The sequence below is a fragment of the Geosmithia morbida genome, assembly GCF_012550715.1.
Source record: "Geosmithia morbida isolate 1262 chromosome Unknown scaffold_7, whole genome shotgun sequence".
In the NCBI taxonomy this organism is placed as follows: domain Eukaryota; kingdom Fungi; phylum Ascomycota; class Sordariomycetes; order Hypocreales; family Bionectriaceae; genus Geosmithia; species Geosmithia morbida.
Window position 1 is genome coordinate 1,022,332 of NW_023336194.1, and position 8,273 is coordinate 1,030,604.

The window sequence follows — 8,273 nt, forward strand, 5'->3', positions numbered from 1 at the left end:
TTTTTTTTTTTTTTTTTTTTTTTTTTTTTTTTTTGCAGTAGTAGTAGTAGTAGTATGCTCGCATTCACGGCCAGTCTCATAGCTGGCAAGTGTGATTGAAAGATCCATTTTATACCTATTATTCATGTATAGGTCATCTATATAGTTGAGTGTAGTAGTCAATTGAACTGTTTTTGGTATTATGCTCTCTCTTCTCGTCTACTGGTACGAAATTACTACAAGTACATGACCATGACATGGTCCTTGCCCCTCCCCCGTGTTCCCGGCAGTGCAAACTTCGTATCGCATTCTGCTCATGCCAAGGGAGCGATTAAGTCAGAGGGAAACACCGTCATCGGGCTGTGCTGTTTATAATGGTGTTTAATGTTTTAGAGAGAGAGAGGGAGAGAGCCGTACTGCGTTGGATACAATCAGCATATTCTCCACACATCTTACATGTCACTGTCAAGATTGTCAAGATTGTCATTTGGTATTTAGAGCTTGATTCTTACATGTGTTGATACAATGGAAAACTCCTTCTTCTCTATGTACGGAGTATACGGAGTATTAGTACAGGTACTAGCACAGACTGTGCATATTCTATTGCAGTGGAGAGAAAGTCAGTGGATATATCCTCAGCTTCTGGCATACACCGCCTACTTGTATTATTACGTGACAGGATATGGGGCGTCCAACAACTAGCAATATTATTATTACCAAGTACTTGTACTAGGCGGAATTGAGAGTTTTTAGCGAGAGAGCGGGAGTTCCTTTGTGCCTTGCTACCGCGAGCTAGCACTACGTACGATAATACCATTTCTACCGACTGTTCGTTACGTATTACTTGTGCTAACTCCCATCTCTACCAATATTACTCATATTTGCTTCTACTATCCAAACCAAGGCCACGAGGCACAAGGCACAAGGCACAAGGCACAAGGCACAAGGCACAAGGCACAAGGCACAAGGCACAAAAGATTTGAAAAATAAATTATTAGATAAAAACGTCTGCTGATCTAATTTCGCTTCGCCCCAATAACCTTTAACCAACCACACACCAGAACGAACGCTCAGGTCCCTTCACGCCAAGGAAAAGCCTAAGCGGGTCCTGTATGGTTCAATTACCCCATTCGGACATGCCGATAGTCACGTATGACGCCAGACACTGATGGAAGATGCCGAAGCCAAGAGAAAACACCAAGATTCAAGATTCGCGATGGTTCTTCCCTCTCGTTTCGTACCTCGTATCAAACTTCCTGGTCCGCCCCCATCCCGCCATAACCCACCAATCCAACAGAAGACACACCATGAAACACAAAAAGAGAGTCAAAAGGAGTCAAGGAATAGTTTGTTGAGCTCAGTATCAGTCTGATTATTTTTCTAGAGCTATCTGATTCTCTAGAGCTACCAAAAAAAAAAAAGGAAAAAAAAAAAGGAAAGAGTCCGAGGAGTGTGCAAATATCTCCCTCTCTTCGCTAGTAATTACGATTGTATCCCGATATCCGTTGTAAAACAGTAGAAAAAAAAATGGCACCGATTGTGCGAGGTATCCTTTGTAATGCAAAATCCCGAATGTAATCCCTTGAACAGAAAGAGAAATGGCTAAGAACGATGGCTGAATAAAGAAAAAGAAAAAAACTCCCCCTTAGTAATCCCGATAGTGAGAAATAAAAAAGAGATAGTGTGGTAAGACAGGTCCCTACGGGACAAGAAGAAGAGGTTTTGACGTCAAGGAAAGGTTGTTTTATCGTAGTGAGTGTGTGTTGTATGTCGTAATAGATGTTTGATGACGATGGAGGAAATGTGTGTGTGTAGAGATAAAGAGAGAGAGAGAGTGTGTGTGTGTGTGTGTCTGTGTGTCTGTGTTGTTTAGAAGCTAGAAATACTAGCAGCAAACTCTTCGCGCTGGAAGACAATGCCCCTGCGTTTCCAACCTCCCCTCTTGACAAAGTTGTCGACAGAGTCCATGTGGTGCATGGGTGGGCGGCGAGCGGTAGGAGCAGAGTCGTCTTCCTGCTGCTGGGCGTCCTCGACGACGTCATCGTCATCGTGCTCCTCCTGCGAGGAGCCAACAGTGCTGATGGAGTCGATCGTCGAGGCCGACCAGCGCGAGCAAGGCACGGGAGGGCGGGCGCTGGCGACCGAGGCAGCCATGGCCATATGGCGGAAAGTAAAGTAGTCGTCGTCGGTGGGCTGAGCGGGTGCGGTAGCAGGCGGGGGCATGGCCATGACAAAGTCGCTGATGCTCATGCCGTCGTCGCCGTCGTCGCTCTCCTCCTCCTCGGAGTACGGCTCAGGCAGGACGACGACGTCGCTGCGGTCTTCGTGTCCATTCTCGAGGTGGTTGGGGTAGTAGAAGTCGTCGTAGTCGGCGTCGATGTCGTCGTCGTAGACGGCGGGGGCGAATGCAGCCCGTCGCGGGATGGAAGTCTTGAGAGGACGCTCGTGCAGGCGGGGAGGGGCGAGATGCCCTCCGTTGCTGCTGCCACTCGTGCTGCGGTGGTTCTGGCTGGGAGATGTAGGGGGGCTGCGGAGGGTGGTACAGGCTGAGGCTGTCGAGTCGGACGACGAGAGGGAGCAGCAGGATAGAGAGGAGCCAGAAAAGGAAACCTTGCGGATGTGAAGATCACGGGGGCGCTTAGCGTCCTTGCGCTTCTGGCTGAAACTGTTGCGTAGGAGAAGCATGTTGTGTTGTTGTTTCCGGTGCTGGCGTCGCAGTAGTAGTTGGTTTTCGAAGATGCGTTGAGGAAGAGTGGTGAGGAGGGCGGTGATGTAGTAGCAGTAATAGTAGTAGTGGTAGTAGTAGAGACTGGAAGGTGATGATGGTAGTGGTGGTGGTGGTGGTGGTGATGGTGATGTAAGGACTGTATTTATATGACTGAAGATATAAAAAGGTTTGAACCGGAGAGTCTAGACCTCATAGATGCAGTTGTCTGATGAAACCAAAAAGTCGAACGAGGCGGGAAGGCGTTGATTCTATATAACACGAGAGAGAGAAGAAAGTCGGGACCCCAAGGGAAGAAGAAAAAATGGGTGTGGAGGGAGTGTACGACATTGTGCACTCCCTCCGTCACCAGAAAAACCTGCTGAGTACACACCCACACACGCCCCCCCCCCTGCATCTCCACTCTTTTGTTTTAGCTGGTGGTGCCATGATACGGATCTCCCTCTCCACTCTCTCTCTCTCTCTCTCTCTCTCTCTCTCTCGCTTCTCGGTAATAAGCACGGATGGGTGCGGCGGTGGCCCTTCGGTATGAGGGCCGTCATGGATAACTCCGTGCAGCCTAGGATACAGCGTCGCATCCTGCTCGCGACTGCTGAACGGCCATGATGGGGCAGCTGGGCGCTAGACAAGGATTCGGGGCCCATCGCAACGCTTTTACGCCCCGGCCGTGCTGAGTTTATTTTTGAAGCAGTAAAGATACGTAGTGCACCGTACATGTGGTGATAGTAATACGACAATCTTACGGTACCAGTAGTATGAGTACGATATTACTGCTAGCATCGTACATATATACAATACATGGGTAGAAAGGATATGGACACACGTGAATGACTTGGTGGTTCTCGTGAACCTCTTCAATGTCTGAATGTCTGACCGCCTGACGCGTTAATTGAAGCGCGTTGGGCAGGTGCGCCGAGACAGTGGCTCTTTCGGCCTGTCCATAGCAGTACATATAGTTGCTAACTAGTACTCTGGAGTAATTAAAAGGTGAGACGGGAACAGAACAATCAAGAAAAAAAGAAGAAGAGAAGAGGGAGGGGCGAGAAAAGAAAGGAAAGAAACATTCTGTGACTCTTTCCGGGCGTGCCCTTTTCATTCCTTGTCTGTTCTGCCAAAATCTGCCTGTTCCTGAGTGTTCCTGAATCATGAATCATCCACTCACGCTTCTAGTTCACGGTGAGTGCATCGCATATGGCCGATGGTATCATAAGCTATCACTACCACTCGTAGTATTACTCAGTATCGATAGATGCATGTACGCAGTTACCCCAGTACGAAGCATGTTCACGTCCCACTAGATTTCGCAGTGACAGCCCAAATGCAGTAAAGCTGCAAAGCACCGACAGGCCTGCCAAAGAGTGCCGGCACCGCCAGTACATGTATGTAATGCTCACCCGTACAGGGCTAAACAGGGCACCGAGGGACTCTGAGCTGAGTCTCAGGGCCACTTGGGACCTGAACCACCCCCTGACCGAGCTAAGCCTGTTACGGTACGGGGCAGGGTACGACTATGATGCTCGTAATCTGTACCCAAACCACCGCCCGTAGAGATGCGGCGCACCCACAGGATAAATCACTACGCACAACCCACAGAAATATATAGTAATACTATACGCACACCCCATCTCATCGTCTTGTGAGACACATCCGCTTCTACCATTCAGTCCGAGAGATGGAAAGAAGAGAAGAGATAGAGAGAAGGAGAAGAAAAGAAGAGAGAATTGGCACAGTAGTATTATCACACCACTTTCCTCCCGACCATACGTACACGTAATGCCCTTCCTCGACCCGTACTCTCTGCAAGATGATGCACGATTGACCGGTTTGGAATGTGAAGTGGATCTACCCTTTTTTTTTTCCCCTCTCTTTCACGCCGAGTGCCAAGACAATCCAAACTGCACACCAAAGACTCTCTCAGTGCGGACGGCGCGACACCAGATGAATATAGTATGGGCCACGGCCGGCCCGAGGAGCTAAACCATGTCCGGCAATCATTGCGTATCCTGGAGGCGTGAGGGTACCCTGTATAGTATCATTCTTCTCTCCACGAGTACTACTGGTAATATAATACGTCGTGAAAGAGAAGGGGAGAAAATCTCCTATGACCGATACTATGATGATGATGCACAGCAGGGGTCCGTCGTACTCCCCCTCTCCCTTGCCAACGGCTGATAAAGGGAGAGTCAAAGCGGTCTGCAGGTACAATTGTCAATATGTCAAATCAGTACTAGCTGGCATTTTTAGAAGAAGACATAGATGTGGAAAAAAAAGAAAAGGAAATAAGAAGAAAAGATAACAGGGAGGGGGGGGGGATAATAGAAATGAAAGAAAAAGAAAAAAAAAAGAAAAAAAAAAAGGAAAAGCAAAAGAAGTTACTCCATAATGGTGATGTATGCACGGCATGGGGATTTGCAGAGCGCATCATGCCATCTCTGCGTCTGTTCCTGCATGCGGCTGTACGGAATCACTACTTGTACTAACCAGCAAGCCTCACAAGACGAAGCGGGCGGTCTAGATCTCTTCCTACTGCAACCTTTCTGGGTAATCATACCAGAGTATTACTCCGCACTTTTTGTGTGCGCGCGTGTGCGTGTACGTACGTGTGTGTGTGTGTGTGTGTGTGTGTGTGTGTGTGTGTGTGTGTGTGTGTATGTGCGTAAAGGGATACACCGCGCTCTCTCTCTCAACTCTGCTTCATCATTCCGCCTGTATCCCGAACCAACTTCTCCTCTCCCCTTCTCTTGAAGCTGATCTGACTATCGCCGTACGTCGATAAGCCTCGTCGGACCGGACTTTGGATGGGAAGAAATGTCCGTTCTTGACAGAGATAGAGAGGAAGAAAGTTATGGCAGTGACAAGTGGCAGCAAGCATTCATGACTCGGGCTTTGACGGTGCAACTCTGATTATGGCTAAACGGCGGGTTACGCTCACTTGTTGCATAGTTCACGTCCGTCTAGTTGGTCATTACCAATACATGCATTGGAGTTTTTCCCCCGTCTCCCGCTCAGGACGACGAGCAAGTCTAGTGCAACAGGCGCAAGGCAGGTAGTAGCAGTGATAGTCGACGGCAATACTACTCCGTACTATTGCCATGGTCTCTTTTCCGTGACTGGTTGCAACCCGCGAGCCTCATCAGCTGAGTGAGGGCGGTGTTAACCTGATGGGGGCCCTCGGGACATGGCAGTTGTCTGATTGGACGCGATACGGAGAGTATCCGTACACGTACGCGGGTGTTGGGACGGAGAGCAGCATTGGCTGTCAGCAAGCCGCTGCTATATATCGGATCCTCAAAGCTGTGGCTTGGTACGCTCGCAGAATAGGAAACCCCGGTTGATACAAGGGCATCGTACCGTTATACCCCGTCCAAGCGTTCGCTCCCTAGTCAGAGAGCCTAGTCCAAGCCGGCCAAGTTCAATTGACAATATTGTTGCTGCCAGTATCGATACTGCTCCCTAGAATAGAAAAGCCCAGGTAAATTAGAGACGGCAGATGGCAGCAGAGTAATATTAGTAACTACGTCAGCCAGCCTCCAGAGCTGGAAACCCCAACCCCAACCCCAGCCAACCCCCCCTGCCCATGATTTCCCTCTTGACAGGGGTGTTCCTTGAAATCCTTGGGTAAACCCCGACTAGATGGACAGATTCACAGCTCAGGTTCCGGAAGGAGATTGAACGCATACAAGAGAACAGACGACGGACAGGGATAAGAATAACCAGCTTGTTGGGTTTCCTGAAGGTTTTTTTTTTTTTTCTTCTTTATTTTTCTTCCTCTTCCTTTTCCTTATCCTTTCTTTTCTTTTGTTTCCCTACCCTGCCCTGCAAGATCGATGATGCATCCAGCTCTTACTCTCGAAATGAAGGCCAAATTTCCCTCCCTTTATGGACCCTTTAACTCTGTTCAATATTCATACCTGTACGGAGCAGTGCCCCCAAGATCCCGAACAGACAGCCTTGATCACCGGTAGTCTCGATCACATCAAGCCTTGGGTATTTTGGTGATCAACCCAATCCAATCCTTGCCCGTTCCACCCCAGAGCCCTGACAGCAAGAGTACTATATTATATAACACTGGTTTTGGTTTATTTATTTGTTTATTATCTATGTATTTTGTATTCTACGGCAATGTCAAGGCCGCAGTGCTGAGTCTGCACACAGACAACACACACCCCTTTCTTCAGCCGTATTCCTCATCTCGCAACCTATGACCTTTGATGGACGATATCACATCGTCGGTCTTGCCGTGTTTCCCACTCGTACGGAATATTTAGATTAACGAAGAAGAAGAATGAAGAGAAAAACTAGTCCAACCTAAGCTCGGCCGCAAATTTTGGCCGATGGGATTTTCCTCGCGCTACTTTGTAACTACGGCTTCGTTGCCAACTACGGAATATGGATCACCGCGTCGAGTTGCAGACTACCTTCTCGTGCGTACTCGTAGAGATGATGATAAGGAGGAGGGGGAAAATGAGAAGGAAGGCGAAGAGAATGATTACTAGTTCTCCGCTTTACTTACTTTAAAAAAAGGCTTCCCGAGAAGTCGAAGATCCGGTACGACGAGAGGTACATAATAATCGCAGACATATGAGACGTACAGAGAGCAGCTCACCGACACCGACATGCCCAGAAAATCGGATCTACTCTGATTCCGTGCCTTTATTGGTTGGTCCTCCTCTTCTCTCCGGACCTTCATCATGCATCATCCCCTTCCTTCTCTCTCTCTCCCCATCCTTCTTAGCTCGAAGCGAAACTTGCCTCCCTTGCTGCTGAAGGGTGGATTATCTTGCATGCGGTAGTACGACACTAGCGACCAACTGCATCAGTAGCTTGGAAAACCGACCTCATGACCTGACAGTCGTACGTACGAGTGTGTATCAAGTATTAACCGCATGGCCAGTAGGACTGGTTCTAGGCCCGTTCGTCAGAAGTATCATCATGTAATATTTTTTTTCCGGTTTCAGTCGTGACTGATCTGGTGTACCTGCATCCCTGTATCCTGATTCTTCCCGGTGGTAGAGTGAACGCACGTAGTAATCCTTCTCCATAGATCATCGTGCATCGTCGCATCACATCGCATCGCATCGCATCGCATCGCATCGCATCGCATCGCCCCGCATACATTTTCGTACAGCATACCCTACGTACACGACATGATGAATCCCATCACAGTCAATCACATATTCGGTGTGAATGTCTCACTTCCTTTTTCTCTTTTTTTTCCTTTTTTTCTCCTTGATAGCTTGCTCTTACTTTTCTTATCCAGAAGCCGTCGCATCACATAGAAGTGTCAAGCTGTAAAATCCCTCCTCCCGACACACCCACTAAAATTCCCCTCACCCACCATCACCACCATCACCACCACACCTTCAGCAATTCCAAAGGTCGAGAACGAATCACATATCAAAGAGGAAAAGCACACACACACCAGAGAAGAAAAGGAATAGAAAGGAAAGAAAAAAAAAAGAAAAAAAAAAAGAGAAAAAACCCACATCACTCGTAACAACAGTACTCACCGCCAAATTATCATCCTCTCCAACACATGACGTCTTCCATCCCCCTCCCCCTCCTCCTC

The 8,273-nt window shown here is 48.3% G+C and overlaps 1 protein-coding gene across 1 annotated transcript; it reads right to left on the bottom strand.

Annotated features, from left to right (window-relative positions):
* Positions 1 to 1,848: 1,848 nt before the first annotated feature.
* Positions 1,849 to 2,664, bottom strand: GMORB2_7157 (uncharacterized protein; the record flags this gene model as incomplete). The annotated part of the gene is made up of 1 exon (XM_035469122.1): positions 1,849 to 2,664. One exon carries the CDS (start codon positions 2,662 to 2,664, stop codon positions 1,849 to 1,851), a length of 816 nt encoding a protein of 271 aa, XP_035321502.1.
* Between the last annotated feature and the right edge of the window lie 5,609 nt (positions 2,665 to 8,273).